Genomic DNA, 18,921 nt, shown 5'->3' with positions numbered 1-18,921 from the left:
ATCCAAGTCCAAGCAACTAACTCTTTGTATTAATATGGTAGATTACAACAACCCTTCATGGACTTCCTCTATATCAGGAAATGAAAACCCTTTCTTGCCCAGAAAAACCAAAGGAAACGAAAACTCTTTGTATGATTTTTTTTTAATTAAAGCCACTGGCCAATTTACTTTTATTTTTCTTTTGAATTAACATTACATCACTGCTTGTTTATAGAAAAATACTTCCTTTAATCATCCGTTGATGTATGTAGTCTGATGTTCAACACGCACATTGACATAGAAAAATGATTACGAGAGCCAAGAGCCTACGAGACTAAAGTATAAATAGATAAGATGAGCGACTTCACAAAAACCAAAAATGGATTTTCTTCTTTTTTCTTTTTAATTTTTGTTCGATTGTTTTAGAAGTTAAAGCCATAATGAAATTTTAATTCTAACAAATTTGAACCAGTTGAAAGTGAAGGCACTAATGAACAAACTCTGATAGGTAACCTGGTCGATGCGTATTAGAGTTTTCGGGGATTGCATAATCACGTCAACTGCATGAAACTGACATGATAAATGTTTGGGTATCTAGATTTGTAAAACTATTATCAGAGGAGAAGTTGAGTGCTAAAAGGATGCAAAAGAACCAAGTCTTCCGAAAGTGACAATTTACAAAGTTTGAGGTGCAAGAAATCAATGCAGATTCAACCATATGATGCATTATGTAAGCGTATGTAGGATGACGAAAAATACATCTTGTTTTTTTTTTGAGCAAAAATTAAAGTTTTATTGATAGAGATTTGTAAGCGTACAGATAGTAGCTATATGGCTCTATACACGTGTACTAAAGCTATACAAAAAGAATCAACATGCACTTTTGAGAAATCCCCCAATCAATAACAGCTCCCAAATTCTCCTGTCATGAGGAACTGCCCTCCAAGACTCAACAATATGCTGCATGGAGTCAATGACTGTCTGTCTTCACAATGTTTATAGCAGTCACCTATATGGGCTATTCTCTGATGCAAAACCTCATTTCGGGCTCTCCATATATGATATATGGTAAGCTAGTCTACGGAAAGAATCAAGAAAGGAGTCAGATTTCCAGCGAGTAGTGCATGTCCATTCTAGCTCTATAGACCATGAATAAGCAGCCCTGAAGACAGGACACATCTCTAAGTTCTTCTTCCATGCTGCTGTAGACTGTAGTTGCTCCACATTCAAAGCCGATATGCTCCATAGACTCTCTTCTGCATTACAGCGTAGAACACAATCTAATCTAATGATCCAGTGAAGCAGCCCCACTTCTTCATTCTATCTCTAGTGCACAATCTTCTTTTACATAGTAAGCAGAGGATGAAAGAGTACCCTGGAACAAATCCTTTACCCCAGACCAATTTGAACCAAGAAACTGTAGGACCAGCTTGCCTAATGGCTTGCATGGCAGACTTTACCGTAAAACAGCCAGACTTACTAGACAGCCACTCAATCGTATCCTTCAACTCAAGGAATGGCCTGAATTCAGTAGGAGTAAGCTGTTTAAGAAGCCGTACTTCAGCAGTAGATTTTCCTCCACATAGCCGCCATCTCCAGTCTGCATCTTGCATGCATTTAGCAACTGGGTCATGTACAGGTAGACCAAAGCTTCTAAGCAAATTTCCAGAGAAATGTTTATATAATGGTCCCGCTGGATGCCTTTGATCATGCCAGAAGGAAGTATCATTTCCATCCCCAATCAAAATTTTCACGAATGGCTGGGCTATACGACGTAGTTTGGGCAGTTTTCTCCGTACCCAAGGGCAATCACTAGGCACTTGTATTGCCCAAATATACCTTGGTTATTTATGAACATTTGCAACAGTGCTAGATGCAATTGTACGTATATGTGCCACAAAGAGATTTTAAGCTTTTTATTCGTGGCTTTTAAGTGTGTTTTTTTTTCACATTAGTTTAATTACCATATCTCTAGAAGACTGATTTGTGAATTTGGGGGTTCTATCCGTCATAATTATTAGCGCATAAGAGTGTTTAATAAAAATGTTTAAAAAGTTGACAGTAAGCTACAATATTCTTCTCTATTATTTTTGACAAGAAAGTAGAAAAAGGAGAACCCTTCTTTTAGTTTGTGAGTTGAGGATAGAAAAGAAAAGAAGAGAAATGTTAAGTTACGAGAGAAAAGAAAGGATAAGAAAAGCAGTTGGGATCTTCTGTGTCACTACTCGGTGTCAAATTTAGTGCCAATCCTACTAATTACGTGATAGTAGAAGAAATTTAAATAAACAAAATATGACAAATTAAATAAATAGGACACTTGGCATAAATATAGAAGTGACACTGAATTGCCACTGAAAAAGTGGCACTGAGGATCCCATATGTAAGAAAAGAAGAGAAGAGATTTTAATGTTGTTTGGGAGTTTATGAAAGAAAGGAGGTGATTTTGGACACATAAGTAAATAAATATTTCATTCAACAGCTTTTTAGGAGTAGAAATAGAATGGGCAATTTAAAAAATGTTTTGCTGCCTTTCCGCGGTTTCCTTTGCTTTCTGCCCGATTTGGGCCGGAAATTTTTTTTAGGGTTAATCACATTTTATCCCCTTAAAAAATACCCCATTTTTCAGTTTACCCCCTAACCTTTAATTTTGCTCACTTAACCCCCTTTAGGACAAAATTGACCTTGCATTATTTTGACTTTTCATTTACCTTGTTTTCCTTTCTTTTATTTCTTTTTCTCTTTCTTCTTTATTTAATTCTTCCTCTTTCCCACAAAAATCTTCACCTTAATGATTGAAATTAAAAAAGAGGAATTGCAGAGATCTATCCTCTCCTTAAATGATTAAAAAAATATTCAAATCACTTTCCTAAAATACAATTTTTTTAGCCTTTCAATTCTTTTAATTTTGGGTTTTCCTCTTTCCTTTCTAGTTTCTCATTTTATTCCCAAGAAAATATCTTAAGATGAAATTGTGACCTGATTAATAATCATCAATTGAAATTTGTGACACGTGGCATCATACAAAAAATCAAAATTAGTTTTTGATGCCTTTTAAACCTTCACCCAGAAATATGCAATTACAAACTCAAAACAAAAATTTTCATTGACATGAAATTTCTATTGGGAAGGATGAAAGAGAGAAGAAAGAGAAAAAGAAATAAAAGAAAGGAAAACAATTTCATCTTATGATATTTTCTTGAGAATAAAATGAGAAACTAGAAAGGAAAGACGAAAATCCAAAATTAAAAGAATTGAACGGCTAAAAAAATTGTATTTTAGGAAAGTGATTTGAATATTTTTTTAATCATTTAAGGAGAGAATAGATCTCTGCAATTCCTCTTTTTTAATTTCAATCATTAAGGTGAAGATTTTTGTGGGAAAGAGAAAGAATTAAATAAAGAAGAAAGAGAAAAACAAATAAAAGAAAGGAAAATAAGGTAAATGGAAAGTCAAAATAATGCAAGGGCAATTTTGTCCTAAAGGGGGTTAAGTGAGCAAAATTAAAGGTTAGGGGGTAAACTGAGAAATGGGGTATTCTTTAAGGGAATAAAATGTGATTAACCCTTTTTTTTTAAGTGTAGCTGTTTCTTCCTTCTTCCAATTCCGTCGGTTTCTTTTCCTTTCCCTTCACTTAAAACTCTCAAATGTGGGAGATACAGCCTTTCTCTTCTATTCCTTTCTTTTCTGTTCAAATCTCATCTCCCAAACTAGCTATTAGTTCTTCTTACAAAAAAAGGGCTAGGTGGTTTGAAATGCAAAAATGATTTTGACTTTGGAAAGTCACTAGCCTTGTTTCGTACTAATAGAAAAGATGCTTTCAACATCTTTCGTACTACAGCAAAGATTTTATTCTGTACTTCAGTTACCAAATTATTTTTATAATTTTTCAGTCGAAAAAATTATTTGTCGTCTTTAATTAAATAATTAACGTCTAATCTAATATTATAATATTCAAAGAGGGCGTTAATTGCTTTTAGCAGGACTTGTACGAAAGCCATGATTAGATACACAAATCTGGGCCTGTTTGGAACCTGAGTTTTTTGGGAGTTTGTCTAAAACTTTACTGTAGTACACTGTAGAAGTTTTTGAAAAAATTGTAGAAGTTTTTGTAAAGTAAAAAACTTTTTTGTAGAAGTTTTTTTAAGGTGAAAAACTTTTTTTCCTTTTTTTTTCTTTCTCTTTCTTTTTCTTTTTCTTTCTTTCCTTTTTCTTTTCTTTTTTCTCTTCTTCTTCTTCTTCCTTCTCCCTCCCCCTTCCCTCCCCCGTTACCTCTGCCTTCCCAGTCCCAGCAGCCATGGCCCTTCCATTTTTTTTCTTTTCTTTCTTTTTCTCTCTCTTTTTCTTTTTCTTTCTTTCTTTCCTTTTTCTTTTCTCTCCTCTCCTCTTATTCTTCTTCTTCCTTCCTTCCCCCTCCCTCTTCCCTCGCGGTACCAGACGACCAGCAGCCCCTCTCCCCAATTTTTTTTTTTCATTTTTTCTTCCCCTCTTCTCCTTCTCTGCTCCCCTATCCCCCTCTACTCCCCTTCACCATCCCCCTCTCCCTCCCGAAGCAGAGAACCAGCAGCCATGGCAGAATACAATTTTTTTTTTTGCTTTTTCTCTCCCCCTCTCCTCCATCTCCCCCTCCCCCTCTCCTCCCCTCCCCTTCCCCCCTCCCCTTTTGCCCAATTCGATCGTTCGACCAGATCGCATAGCGTGCGACCAGAGAGGAAGCGGAAGCCTTTTGCCCAATTCGGTCTTTCCTGGTAGCGTGCGACCAGAGAGGAAGCGGGAGGGTGGCCAGGGAGGGGAGGGGAGGGAAAGAGAGGGGGAGGGGGAGAGGGAGAGGGAGAGGGAGAAGGAAAAAAAAGGGGTAGGCCGGCGCCGGAAACAGCGGTGGAGGTGGTGGTGGCCGGCGGCGGAGGTGTGGTGAATAGGGGCGGGGGAGAAAGAAGAAGAAAATAGAAAGTTTTTTGTGTATTAGATATTTTAAAGTGTGTAGGTTAAAAAATTTGATAAGTTTTTTTGGGTTCCTGTAGCTAAAGTTGTTAAAAAACTAGTAGCTAAAAAACTTGGCCAAAAAACTTGATTCCAAACAGGCCCTCTGTTTATACAAGAATCTCCAAAATGATGATGATATCTGCCCGAAGTTTTTTCTTTTTCCTTCATGAATTTGACTTCTACCTGGAATTGGAAAACGGGGGATGCATTTTTATCTTACCCTGGTCGTTGCCTTTTTATAAATACAAGTAATTTGCTAAAAATAAATGAAAAAATAAATTATTGGGCCTGTTTGGAACCTGAGTTTTTTGGGAGTTTGTCTAAAACTTTACTGTAGTGCACTGTAGAAGTTTTTGAAAAAATTTTGTAGAAGTTTTGTAAGGTGAAAATTTTTTTGTAGTAATTTTTGTAAGATAAAAAATTTTGTAAAAGTTTTTGTGAGGTGAATTTCTTTTCCTTTTCTTTTTTTTCTTTCTTTCTTTTTTTCTTTTTCTTTCTTTTTCTTTTTTTCCTTTTTCTTTTCTTTCCTCTCTTTCTTTTTCTTCTTCTTCTTCCTTCCCCCTCCCGCCACTCCTCTCCTCCCTTTCCCCTTCTCCTCTGCTCTGCATTTCCCCCGCCACCCCCACCAGTCCCTCTGCCCCTTCCCCCTCCCCTCTACAAGCCCAGCCCCCAGCCTCCCCCTCCCCCCGCCAGCCCTTCCCCCCACCATCCTCCTTCCCCCGTCAGCCTCTCTGCCCCTTCCCCCTCCCCTCTGCAAGCCCGGCCCCGGCTGCCCCCCGCCTCCCCCTCCCCCCGCCAGCCCTTCCCCCCACCACCCCCTTCCCCCCAGCCCCTCTGCCCCTTCCCCCTCCCCTCTGCAAGCCCGGCCCCCGCTGCCCACTGCCTCCCCCTCCCCCCGCCAGCCCTTCCCCCCGGCAGCTTGGCCCCCGCTACCCCCTAGCCCCTTCCCCCGCACGCCACCCCCTCTGCCCCGCCATCCCCACCCCCCTCTGTTCCCCTGTTCCCCCGTCAGCTGTAGCGTTGGCGTGACTGAAGTCAATTGTGCTTTCTGCTTGACCATTTGATCAAGATCTCTTCTTTCAAACGAACTGGTCATCTTCATCCTCTGCTGGATTGACTTGCTTGTGTTTGACTTTCATTTTCATGCTGCCTCTGCCTATAAGGAGGAATGCAACCTCTTTAGAAGTCAGCTAGGCAGGCTCGATGGAATCTGGGTAGATTTTCTCGATAGATGAAAGGTTTTTTAGTACCAGAGCAGGAGGAAAGTAACTGCTGCTACTGCATCGGTCGGGGGAGTTTGGCCAGGGAGGGAGAAAGGAAGGAAAAAAAAATTTGGGAACGCCGGTGCCGGAATAGGTGGCCGGCGCCGGAAACGGCGGCAGAGGTGGTGGCCGGCGATGAAGGTATGGTGGATGGGGTGGGGGGAGAAAGAAGAAGAAAGATAGAAGTTTTTTGTGTATTAGATATTTTGAAGTGTGTAGATTAAAAAATTTGATAAGTTTTTTTGGGTTCCTGTAGCTAAAGTTGTTAAAAAACTTGTAGCTAAAAAACTTGGCCAAAAAACTCACTTCCAAACAAGCCCATATATATATAAAAGAAAAATGTGCTAAAACAACTCCCCCTCAAATTTCTCTGTCTCGAAAATCCGTGTACTCCTTTTACCTATCCATAGTTTCACTTAAACGAAGAAACGTTGAAACACGAAACTCAGTAATGGAATCCATGCCTGTGAATTGGGAAGCTCTCGACGCTCTCGTCATCGATTTCGCGAAATCCGAAAATTTGATCGAAGATTCGACGCCGTCTTCTTCGCCGTCATCTTCGTTATCGTCGCTGTCTTCGTATCACTCGCGTTTGCTGATACGGCAGATCAGGCGGTCACTGGAAGCCGGCGATATCGATGTCGCCTTGGATCTCTTGCGCCTCCACGCACCTTTTGCTCTCGATGATCACCGCCTTCTCTTCCGTTTACAGAAGCAGGTAAAAGCTTGTCCGCTTGGAACTTAAACTTTGGGAAAATGTCGGGGGAATTCTTATTTACTGGTGAACTTCTTTTGGCAGAAATTTGTTGAATTGCTAAGGAAAGGAACGGAGGAGGATCGTGATGCGGCAATAAATTGTTTACGAACGGCTCTCGCGCCTTGTGCACTTGATGCTTATCCGGTATTTTGTTTTTTCCGCTAATTAGGTTAGAAGTTATTGATGCTGTTCGAATGAATGACAATATAGCATCAGAGCTCTTTAACTCCGATTGCCTGCTGCATAACATTGTGAAATCTAGGGATTGGTATACTTGAAATTTACGTATTGAGGGAGAACATCATGTTCCAGTTCAAATTTGTAAAGTCTAATTTGTGTATCTATTTGTTTTCCATGTAAATAACTGAAATTGAGTTTACTAAAGAACGCTGTCAAATGATCACCTTTTTAATTATGTTGGAAACATGAGTAAAGTCTGTTAATGTCAACTACAGTGGCACAGTGGTATTGGACTGGCAATTTTTTATTTTAGCCTGAAAGGAGAGGTCCATTTGTATGTAAAGGTGGCTGGACAGAAGAATCTTATTGACCAAAGCATGTTTATGCTTAGCCTTACATCATTAATATGTTATGTCCATAATATTCTTAATTTTTGTTTTTAGGGGCATAAACAATTCGTTAGAAATAAGATGAGAATAAAGGAGTGGGGTTGGAGATGTTGTGGAAGTTTTTGGCAGCATCTAAATGCTACTTGGGGACTAATCAATTGGAATTGTATTACCTCTAGGGGCTTTTAGATAGGTTCTTCTATGTTTGCGTAATCTCCTATCTTTGGTGTATCCAGCAGTGAAATCTCCTCTAGAAGAGGAGTTCTATTTGGTATGCGTCACCTCAAATTGTTTAGAATATTACATGGTAACTGGTTAGTTTCAGGTCTTTTTGATATTGATTGCATTGGAATTTTTGCTTTGGCATGTATCCTATGTTAGGTGCTATTGATGGCCCAGCTAATGCTTGACATAGTCGTAGAAGTCTCTGCCTCCCGGTTTTTCAGATAGATTAGACTGAGCACAGAAGTGATCAGCACTCTCAGACCATACTTAAAATGAAAACTGTCCCTATAATTGTCCCGTCTTCTAGTGTGATTTCTTTCACACTGAATATCAATGCCTTGGTGGCACAGGAGTTTGATCTGTTCTCGAAATCATTCTCAAAGACCACCCACCTCTCAAAAAAACAGTAAAAAGAAGAAAGAGAAGGGTGGTTTGGGTGAGGGCAATCAGATTAATTCATTTATCTGGAAAATTTGATTGGTTAATGCTGATAAACTCCTTGTTTGTGATGGACATATGATGCAAGTTATTTCCTGTGTGTTTTGAAGGAAGCATACGAGGAATTTAAACACGTCCTTCTTGCCTTTATCTATGATAAAGATGATCAAAGCTCTCCGGTGGCTGATGAGGTTGGTATTCTTGACATATAAGATCTTTTTACATGCTCAGTTTTCCATTTTATGACATTTTAATCAGCATTGTCACATGAAATGTCATATCAAAGCAATATTTTGGAACTATCTGATTTCTGTTATGCATTTTTTCATGTCACATTTATCCTTTCATGATCAGTGGAAGGCCTGGGACCTTATATATATATATATATATATATATATATATATAGAGAGAGAGAGAGAGAGAGAATATGAACTTTTGAACTGAATTTTTTTGTGGACCTTTTTAAGCTTTATAAACTTGTCTATTACTATGTGTTTCAATGAAGATATCTGTATAAATGGAATGTGAACTGACGGTATTGATACATTTATAATTTCTGATACGAATCTGACGGACATTAGGGAGATAACCTAATTTGATTTGTGATTATCATATTCCATTTTAAATGAATATTGGCACTTTTCTTTTTTAGGGATTTACATGAGGTCACCTAGGTATTTCCTTTAAGTCGTTAATCTCTTTGTGTATAGTGTCACTCTCTGCAAAATGCTTTAATCTGGTCTGGGTTTTGTTAGGGATCCTATGAAAAATCTTCTAGGTGGATAGGTTAATTTAAATGTATTTTCCAATTGTGTTTGGGGCGCTGTTCCTATCAGCTCTGCCCCTGTTAATGGGCATTTAATATTTGGAGAAAAAGGGAAGTTTTTCTGGTACTCCTGGCTTATAGCTGTCATTAAGTTTAGGAATGGCTTTTTCTAATTGATTGGCTGCATTGCGCTCATATATTCTTGTGGAATTACATCACCCATATAGCTACATATGTACCAAGTGGATGTTTGACATGCAAATGTACTTTCCTGTCAACAATATTCTATGCATGAGGCAGCAAGAGGGAATGGAATTTGTTGGAAGTTTATGTTGGCTGTGTGGCATCTTGTGTAAAGTAATACCTGGTGAACTTAGTTCCTAGTTATAAACCTCTGATTTTTTTTAAATTATTAAATTCCTAGAATGTCCTTAGTTTGATGTTATAATTCAGGAAGAAGAAATTTATTATGTTCATGAGATTCACTACTTTGATTTAGCTCATCAGTTGTAGTTGAGTATGGTCACTATGAGTTAGGTCTGCTTAATACATCTTTTAATGGCTCCACATCCTTGTTTTTAGTGGTCTGAAACGAGGAGGTTCGAAATTGCTGGATTACTATCTTCTGTTTTAAGGGCCAATCTTAATGCATATGACCCTGTGTTCTCAATGACGCTGAGATATTTGATAAGGTAAATACCACTTTCTTCTCATTTATCTATCTTTCTCTATTCTACACAGACATGTACAAACATGCACACAGACCCCTTACTCTCTAACAGGGACACACCCACAGAGAAGAGAGACGTGTGCTCTATTATCTTTTTCTATGGCACACATGGTTAAACCATTCTTTTTGATGAATTTTTGTGTTATATAGCATACACAAAGGTTTTTGTTTTCGTCAAGGAGTTGTATCACCTATATCAAATCTTACTGAGAGATTGCTCCTTGAAGAACGTGACCCCGCTCCAATACCACAGGAGAGCATGTATGAAGCATCACCTTTTGACGAGGTGCCATTTATTGTTCTTGTATTTTTAAAAATTTTATATATACTTTTTTGGGGAGCTCAACATATGTCAGAAACACTAAAACCTGGGTGGCACAGCTTCTGCCTTGCCTTGTATCAAGAGTCAGTTCCACACTGATTGTTCTACATTTCTGGATTTTGACTCAATGTTTAACCTTATTCTCGGTTCCAATCAGGTGGATATACAAGCCCTTGCTCATGCAGTGGAGCTCACTAGGCAAGGGGCAGTTGATAGCCTAAAGTTTGCCAAGGGCGACTTAGTTCAAGCGTTTCAGGTTGCCATAAGTGGTGTTTCTTAGTTCACTTTTACAAGCATGTTTATCTCATAATGCTTGTTCTTTTTGTTCCTATTCCCATGTTATTTAGATCTTACAACATTTCTGTTGTTGGTTGCTTGCACAGAATGAATTATGCCGTATGAAATTGAATGAATCTGTTCTTGATGAGCTTGTTCACGAGTATTGTGTCTACAGAGGTATTGTGGACGCTGCTAATACATCTCAACCAGCAGATGTTAATAAATCAGGTCCATGGTGCTGCTCAGTACAAAATGATTCTACTGAGGTCAATTGTGATAGCAGTAAAGTTTCTGATGATGAACCTTCTACTGATATTTCTCACATGGATGGTTCTCCTGAAGGCCCAATTGATGTCATGAGCACACAGACTACAGATATCGACGAGCGTTACCCTTCTGAGACAGCTGGCAATTATGAAGACTGTAGCACTAGTGGAGCACATCAGCCTGACAGTTTGAAAGTTCAGCTGAGAAATAGAAATCATGGTATTGGAGAGAGAAATAAACGTAAGCGCTGGAGGGGAAGACATGAGAAATTTGGATTTGTCTCGGAAGTTCTTAGTGGAAGCTGCAGAGAAGAGGTCATTGCTTCTACCTTGTATTGCAGGAAGTGCCTTGAGAGAAGGTCTTTGGTTACAGCTCTTATTGTTTCTGTAATGAAACTTAAGTTGTCACTCTGCTTTTGCAGGCTGAAAGCTCATTGATTGTGGATGGTGTAGTTTATAGGGAGGACAAATATGATTTGGTGTTGGCCATGAAAGAATTAGCTTGCAGAGGAATGACAGCAGAAGTTGTGGAGGAGATAAATTCTATGGACCCAAATTTTTTTGTCCAAAATCCTGATTTACTGTTCCAACTTAAGCAGGTAAACCATTTCGTTTGCTATTTGCTATTACTTCAGAGAATAGGAGAGATTATTTGTGTTGTTTGGCCTATAAACTGGCTGACTCTGTCTTTTTGCAGGTTGAATTTTTAAAGCTAGTTGGTTCTGGTGATCATTCCCGTGCTTTAAGAGTAGCCTGTTCCCATCTAGGTCCTTTGGCAGCTAGGGATCCAGTTCTGCTTAGACCCTTAAAAGAGACTCTGTTTGCTTTGCTTAGACCTAATGAGGAGGCATTTGGTGAACGCTTACCCTTGCATGCTCTTGCAACTTCAGTTCAGGTTCGAGTTATGAGTTACATTTCATGTTGAAAATAGAGACACTGCTTTAGTTAGTAATTGCTTACAGCTTTTGATTATTGAGATATTGTTGATCATAAATTTCTAACTCCCGTGGAATGCGAATTTTCAGCAATGTAAAGAAATGTGTAACGGTACCAGCAAAGTTCCAGAATATCTTAAAATTTCTAGTGATTAAAATGCATCTTTTCTCAATGCAGTTTGCAGAAGCTTTTTTCATCTTGTCTAAATGAAAGCTGAAAGGTTGTGAAGCAAATGTTTTGACCTTGGTCATATTTCTTGTTAATGCTTTTTGCTATGTTCACGTACTAAACTTGTTTAAATTTAGTAAAAGGCTTGGTGGAGTAAACCAAACCAATTGGGCCATCAATAGGCCTAACATGTTGAAGCTCAGTGAATGAAATGAATTTTTTCCTTCAAAAACCCATGTTTCTTATTTTCTTTATCTAATTATGGGAATTTTCTGTCAATGAAAATATGAGATGTATTTTCTTGTGTAAAGGTTGCTATTGGTAGAAGGCTTGGTATTGATGAACCTCAGCTTATGAAGATCATGAAGGCAACCCTATACACGCATAATGAATGGTTCAAACTTCAGATGTGTAAAGATCGATTTGAAGGTTTCTTAAGGATCAGTTCGTTAAAAGAAGTTGGAACTTCTTTGCTTGCTGATGCTGCTTCAAGATTAAGTGATACTTCAGACCCTGGTTCTTCTCAAGCCACGATGTCCTCAAGTAGTAGGGTGCATGAAGATGTTGGCAGTCCTGCTCAGATATCATCTTCTGAGGTTGCATGTGATGAAAATGCAATTCTTAAAGTTATGGTGAGTCAAGCTTGCTTTCGACACTCATAAAACATCAACAATTGCTTCCAACACTTAAATGACAGTTTGCTACATGCTTCAAAATCGCCCGTCACATTGAGTGTCGGAGTAAAGGTTTTATGAGATATATGTTTGCGTGAAGTTTGAGCTCATCACATTGTATGTTTGAATCTTTTTTTAGAATATGGGCTGCTTGGTGCTGAATTTCATTTTTTATGATCTATATATGTTCTGGATATGTCTGACTTGTTACTTTATCCCTCTTTGGACATGGCGATTTTCATAACTTCCAGAATTGTTTTCTCTGCAGGAATTTCTTGCTTTGCCAAGAGCGGATGCTATTCATCTTTTGGGGCAGTATAATGGGAACGCAGAGTTGGTAATTCAGCAGATATTTGCGTGATTAGAATTTAGGATGTATATTATAGTGGTATCCGTTCAATTTGTTCATTCATTATATCCATTATTTTGTTCAATTGTATAGTAGAATTTATAGGGGTCTAACTAATCCGTCAACGAATGAAACCAGTTTTTCTGTACAATTTTACAGGTATTTTTTGGTTTGAGAGGAGAGGTGTTAACCAAAAGTTTTGGATTGGTTAACCTTGAACTGTCAGTAACGCTACTATGGACAATACTGGTTTGCAACAGTGCACTCGCTTTTAGGTTATGGGCTGGTTTGGTTGTATCTATTTAAAATAAATTGTCCTATTTGGGGAGAAAGGTCGTTCTGGCTTGAACCCTAGGTTTTTTTTCTAAAAAAAAATTTCCCCAAGAAGAGTACTGATTGTACAGAGGGCGCCAGTATAACCTACTAGACACAATGTCTAATCTAATCCAGTTTATTATCCTTTATTGTCTTACTACATTGCGTTTTAAGACATTGATTTTGTGCCAGATCATTCACTGAGTAGAATAATTTAATTTAAGAGGGGTAGGGGAGCAAGCTTGTCTCTTGGCCGGGATAGTATGGAGGTCTACTGTCGTAGATAAAGGTGTTAATTATAATTTAATTATATTGATCCGTTCAATTCTGTCGATCAATAGCGTACAAATTCGTTTATTAATTTTGAATGGGTTTAAAGTGATATCTAATTAAATCTATTTAATCGGTGGGTAATGAATTGACTCAACTTATCTACTTATATTTATTTAAAAGTAATTATACAATTAGATTCAACTTTTAGTAAATATTAAGCAAATAAATTAAAATTTCTTATCAATCTAATAACAGTAAAATACTATTATTTTTTGTCAAACAATATGTGAAAAAAATTAAGTAGAATTTTAAGTGACTTATAAATAAACAATTGGTTATATTCAAACACATTCATTAAATGAGTATAAATGGATACCCATGAATTGATCCAATTATATCCATTATCCAATTGTTATGACTTGTCCAAACCTACCCGAATTACCTGTGCGCGGAGTTCATTAGCATAGTACCAAGACAAAGAAAGTCGTAACGAATTTATAATTTACGCATTGCTTGGAAGGTTTCGAAAGAAATGACTTGGTTGATTTGCAGACTTTCTGGTATGGACAGACAGTCGTGAAAAGAGAAAACAGACCGGTAGCTCAGGAAACACGTAGTAAGACTGAATTGACTGACCCATCGGCACGCGGCTCAGCTCGACGGACAAAATATGAGAAACAATAAACATGAATTAATACGATGTCGAACCGCTCATCCTGCCAAAGTTTGCATCTCGGAGCTTTCTTTCATCCGATAGTAATTTAGCAAACCTGCAAAAATGCAAAGGGATGCATTGGAATTTTAGGGTCAGATTTTGACGATGGTTGACGTCCACGTAGTTATGTATTTACAACAAACACTAATGCGTGACTAATACCTTGTTAATGCATCCATGTTGGTTCCACCGGTCTCAACTGGTTCATAGTCACCAGAAGTCAAATTAACCCTTAAAACTGGTTTCTTCAACACCTCTTCACCAACCTTGACAAGATTATCTAAGTTCTGCTTCGTTGCTGTGGCAACGGAGGATAAAGCCCCAGTCAAAGTATCATCCTGTTTTTTTTTAAAAAAAAAAAATTTCCACGCATGAAATGTTAGTAGAACAGGAGCATGATTTCACAAGCCCTTGAAGCGCTTATGACAAAATTAGGAATGGGTAATTTAAATGACAAGGAATCATGATAGAACTTTACTTGGATTCGGAGGTAATTATCGTCGGAATGAAGGGCTTGGAAAACCACGGAGTTGTGGAAATCAACCATATCAGCACTTGCTTGATTAACAGCCTTGATTAATGGAGTGGAACCCTTGTAGTAGAGCCACCCAAAAACCCCCCACTTGGAAGCCATTTTAGCGTTGTACGTGTGCTCATTTTTGTCAGAGCCTGTCCCTAGCGAGATAACAAGGAACCGTCCATAGTCCATAGGCTTTATTGGAAAGAAATCAGGGTTCTTCTTCATCACTTGCTTGGTTACTTCACTGACGGCAACCAATGTCTGGAATCACATATAAGATGGATTACAATTTACATGGGGAAATAGAAGTCTCGTGTTTCGTTTCCACTAATTAGTTCGATTACTACTTCGACTAGTGTAATTTATCCGATCTAAATTAACGTCAGTAATAGTAGTTAATTTAAGGGGTAGCAGTGCAATCAACGTAGGATTACTAATTACCGGGTTGTTAGCAGCAATTCCACCATCAATAAGGTTGAATTCTCGTTCATTCCCTTGCGCATCTGAGTTCTTGAAGTAGTAAGCAGGAAGAAAAGTTGGTGCTGCCGAGGTGCCAATGCATATATCTGATAGTAATGCATCCACGACAGGGTTGTCCGTCACCTGCAAAAGGAGTGTATAAACTTAAAAGTTCTTCAGATTACTTAGTTATTAGTTATAACTAGACTTAGGAAGTAAATTAAAAGGCGTACCACAGCATTAAATCATAAGCATATTGCTTGATGCGGCGGTGTTGATACAGCCTTTTTTCTTTGGTTTTAACGTGAAAATTTACAAAAATACATTGAGAGACTAGAGAGGAAGGGCACCTGATATGTGCTGAAGATGACTGGCTGAAGAATCTTGATATCAAAAGTTGGAACAACAATCGAAGTCAAGGTTTGGTGCAACCTCGTGCTCCCTAGGTTACTCTTTATAAGTTGTTGAACATATTTACCATCGTAGCCTGGTCCTATCAATGTTTTGAATGCATTTACCACCCCTCCAAATGGTCCTCTATACCGTTCACGAGAGAGAGAGAGAGAATGTACAAACATAATCAAATTGCGTTAAAGCTCAAAAGCTAACAAATACGTCAATAAATTGAGAAATTCTTGCAATTTCACATAAGATCACAATTTTCAATTGGCAAACCGCGACAAGTTTTTGCACGAGTAGAATGTTGCATGGTAAAAGTAATAAGACGATTAATTTCACCTGAAACTTTGCACTTAGTGATGACACAGTTTGTGTATATCATATATGTACTTATGTGCACACAAGTTTGTATGGTCAAGCTCAGACATAATAACAGCTAGATAGTATAGCAGTACTACTCCCGCATGGTATGTGTGGAATGTCAAGTATGATCCATTGAAGCCAAGACTTTTTACCCAATCTGTGGGAAGATTTTGGGGGAGTTTTCCAGGTAGAAAGGAACTATATCTTTGGCAGCATATAATGGTCGGTGATTTTCATTGGGGGCAGCAAGCATGGCCGTTATCAGACCACCGGTGCTTGTTCCTGCTATCACATCAAAGTAATCTGCAATCCTTGCTTCCTCACCATCTAGCTCCTGAACCATTCATCATCATCACCAGTAATACACGTTCCACGATTCTTGATAATGTTATCATGAAAACAGATGTACGTAGGCTTTGCACAGGAATTATATAATAAGTACAATGGATAATCCCGAAAGAACTACTGTTTTTGTTACCTGAAGCTGCGATTCTAAGTATGCTAGGATTACTCCAGGAATGATTCCTCTTATTCCTCCCCCATCAATACTAAGAATTGTTATGAGATTCCCACAATTTGGAGGTCGAACATTCACATGACTGCGAGTACGGCCTGTATTCTCCATTAATCTTTTATGATGACGACGATTGAGTCACGGAGGCTACTCTTGAGATCCTTTTCAGGGCTTGTGGCTGCTGACAAGCTCAAATAAGAATTCGCGTTGTAGAAATCGTCCATCTTTTGAAAATGCATGATGCATATGATTTCTGTACAAACACAATTTATTTATTCGGAAATATTCTGCACAAGAAATTGACTTTGATTTTCTTGTGCTCTTGGCACATCCTGAAAGGAACTGACTTGGTGTTTCAATAATTGCGAACATATTTTTGACATCCTTCTGTATTCTTTTGTTGCTAACCGGCCACCGCCAGACCATTTGAACTGGTAGACTATAATACAATATCTCAACATACGTGCACATCAAACACTTATATACTGTTTGGATGGGAGTGTTTTTCAAAAGCAAGCTTTTTAAATATAATAAAAAAAATTTAAAAGTACTCTAAAAGATAATCTAAAAATTAGTTTAAATTTTTTAAAAATTCAAAAAAATATCTTAAAATATATTCTAGAAACTCTTCTACTCTTAAATATTTCAAAATATTTTCTGAAAATATCCCAAAATATAATTTAAAAACTCTGTTACAACAAAATTTTTCAAAAACACCCCCAAAAACTACTAATCCAAGTAGTTTAAATTCACATAAGTAATACAAAGAAAATCTTTTCTTTATTCCCCCTTCCCTTCTTGACCGACATCATCGTGGGTTGTGGCCTTTCGAGATAGCTAGGGCTGCAAACGAGTCGAGCCGAGTCTCGACTGAATTTTACCAAACTCGAGCTCGACGAGCAGGCAATTTTCAAGCTCGAGCTCGACTCGAATCAAGTCGAGCCGAGCTCGAGCTCGAAAAAAATAAAAAATAATTATTTTATTTTTAAAAATATAAATAAAATAATATTTTTTTCTTAATAAATAATAAAATATTAAGGATATATACGTAATTTTACTATAAAAATAAAAAATAAAAAATATATATATAATATACGTAATTTTATTATTAAATAAAAATAAAATATATATATATATATATATATATATATATATATATATATATATACTCAAGCTCGCGAGCTAATGAGCTTAATATTCTAAGCTCGAGTTCGAGATCGAGCTCAACTCGAGCTTGATTCGAGGGGCTCGCGAGCGGTTCGATTCTTTTGCAGCCCTAGAGATAGCACTGTGTTCTCTCGATCAAAGCATTGCTTTGAAAATTTTTTTTTCTTGTGATTATCCCAAAATTATATATAAAAAGGATTTGAGATAAGTTAACCGAAACCTCAATTACTACAATGCTCGTGTCTAAATTAGAAAAGTGACATCATCTGTATGACGATCAAAGCAAAAATAAAAAGTTGTATAGAAAAAGCTCATGTACACTTCAGTCAAACAAGAAAGAGAACATGGCTTTAAAATTACATGATCTCTGCAATAGAGGGTATTCGTGGTTATGTTAAGATATTACTTTTTTTTTTTTTTGTCAGCAACGATACATTTTATATAACCTACTCTATCCTAATCTAGGGGGAGGGGGAGCCTAAAGAGGCTGTGGTAAGGGGCTAGTGGGTATACAGACCCAACTAGACCAAGAGAGTGTTTTAGTACAACCCTTAGATTTTTTTACAACCCAAGGAGGGACTTAAGCCCCTCCCTGGTGGCCACTGAGCCATTGGCCCAGTGGTTGGTTATGTTAAGATATTACGTGCTGCAACAAATCCATGAGTCCACAAAACAATACATGAGTCCTGGTTCCCTCTTTACCCCAACGTCCCATCTTGGGCTTTTCAGTGAATAGGTGCTGGACAGTGGACAGTGTCATATCCTGACTTCAAGTCATCAGTCGATGAATGGAGCCTAATCAATTCCTGGTACTACATCACCATCGGGCCATACTTATCTTTGTTGGGTGACTTTTAAGGCCGTGCGAGAAATTGTGATAGACCCCGCTAACTTGGCAACGCTAAAGCCCATTATGAGACATATGACTTTTTAGGGAAGGATTTTTGCGGGTCACAGCATTTCCTCTTCCTCGGCAAGCGTTCAGATTTTGGGCAATGCTCCTCAGAAGATCTATAATTAAGTGCTACGCGGTTTTTAAGGAAAAAAAATTAGTGCTACGCGTTGACTGAGCTTATTCCAAGTACATGATAAGTTGGACGTTTCTCAAGGGCCACCAACGGATGAATCACGCAATTGTACTAATCAAAAAGGCTGCTCCCAATGTCATAAGCCTGACAAATTGGTCATTAAAAGGGTTTTAAATCCATTTTTGAGCTCTAGATCATAGTTAAAAATAATAAAAAAAGTGTACCAAAACAACCCTTTATAACGTAATTAGATTTCTCATTATGATACTATAGGTGTTATCGACACCTATCGATTGACGATGATGATGATGATGATGATGATGCGCCACGGCTTAAAAATTTTATTTCCATAGTTATTCTTGTATTAAATGCTCAAACTTGCCCTTCTTAAGCCGAAATGCAAGTTAAGACTTGAAAGGGATAATTTTTGTGGTATACAAGCTATTCTTGTTTTAATCAAAATTGCTA

The 18,921-nt window shown here is 37.9% G+C and overlaps 2 protein-coding genes across 3 annotated transcripts; one reads left to right on the top strand and one right to left on the bottom strand.

Moving 5' to 3' along the window:
• The first annotated feature begins 6,564 nt into the window (after window positions 1-6,564).
• LOC113702396 (uncharacterized) lies at window positions 6,565-12,851 on the top strand. 2 transcript variants are annotated; one of them, XM_072059488.1, is made up of 12 exons: window positions 6,565-6,939; window positions 7,021-7,122; window positions 8,321-8,401; window positions 9,559-9,668; window positions 9,857-9,992; window positions 10,186-10,284; window positions 10,412-10,535; window positions 10,650-10,888; window positions 10,996-11,172; window positions 11,271-11,468; window positions 11,989-12,309; window positions 12,620-12,851. In XM_072059488.1, exons 1-12 carry the CDS (start codon window positions 6,673-6,675, stop codon window positions 12,710-12,712), a joined length of 1,947 nt encoding a protein of 648 aa, XP_071915589.1. In that variant the 5' UTR covers window positions 6,565-6,672; the 3' UTR covers window positions 12,713-12,851. The 2 variants fall into 2 exon arrangements, with proteins under 2 accessions (XP_071915589.1, XP_027079389.1); XM_027223588.2 differs by having other exon boundaries at window positions 10,412-10,888.
• Window positions 12,852-13,809: 958 nt separating this feature from the next.
• On the bottom strand, window positions 13,810-16,434 carry LOC113701406 (patatin-like protein 1). The gene is made up of 7 exons (XM_027222039.2): window positions 16,223-16,434; window positions 15,897-16,078; window positions 15,333-15,519; window positions 14,965-15,126; window positions 14,482-14,784; window positions 14,166-14,341; window positions 13,810-14,058 (listed from the first exon to the last, which is right to left on the bottom strand). The coding sequence occupies exons 1-7, from the start codon at window positions 16,367-16,369 to the stop codon at window positions 13,980-13,982; spliced, it is 1,236 nt and encodes a 411-aa protein (XP_027077840.1). The 5' UTR covers window positions 16,370-16,434; the 3' UTR covers window positions 13,810-13,979.
• Window positions 16,435-18,921: the final 2,487 nt, after the last annotated feature.

The sequence above is a fragment of the Coffea arabica genome, chromosome 7e, assembly GCF_036785885.1.
Source record: "Coffea arabica cultivar ET-39 chromosome 7e, Coffea Arabica ET-39 HiFi, whole genome shotgun sequence".
Lineage (NCBI taxonomy): Eukaryota > Viridiplantae > Streptophyta > Magnoliopsida > Gentianales > Rubiaceae > Coffea > Coffea arabica.
The sequence above is the reverse complement of the archived record's forward strand: the minus strand, read 5'-3'. Positions and strand labels throughout refer to the sequence as shown.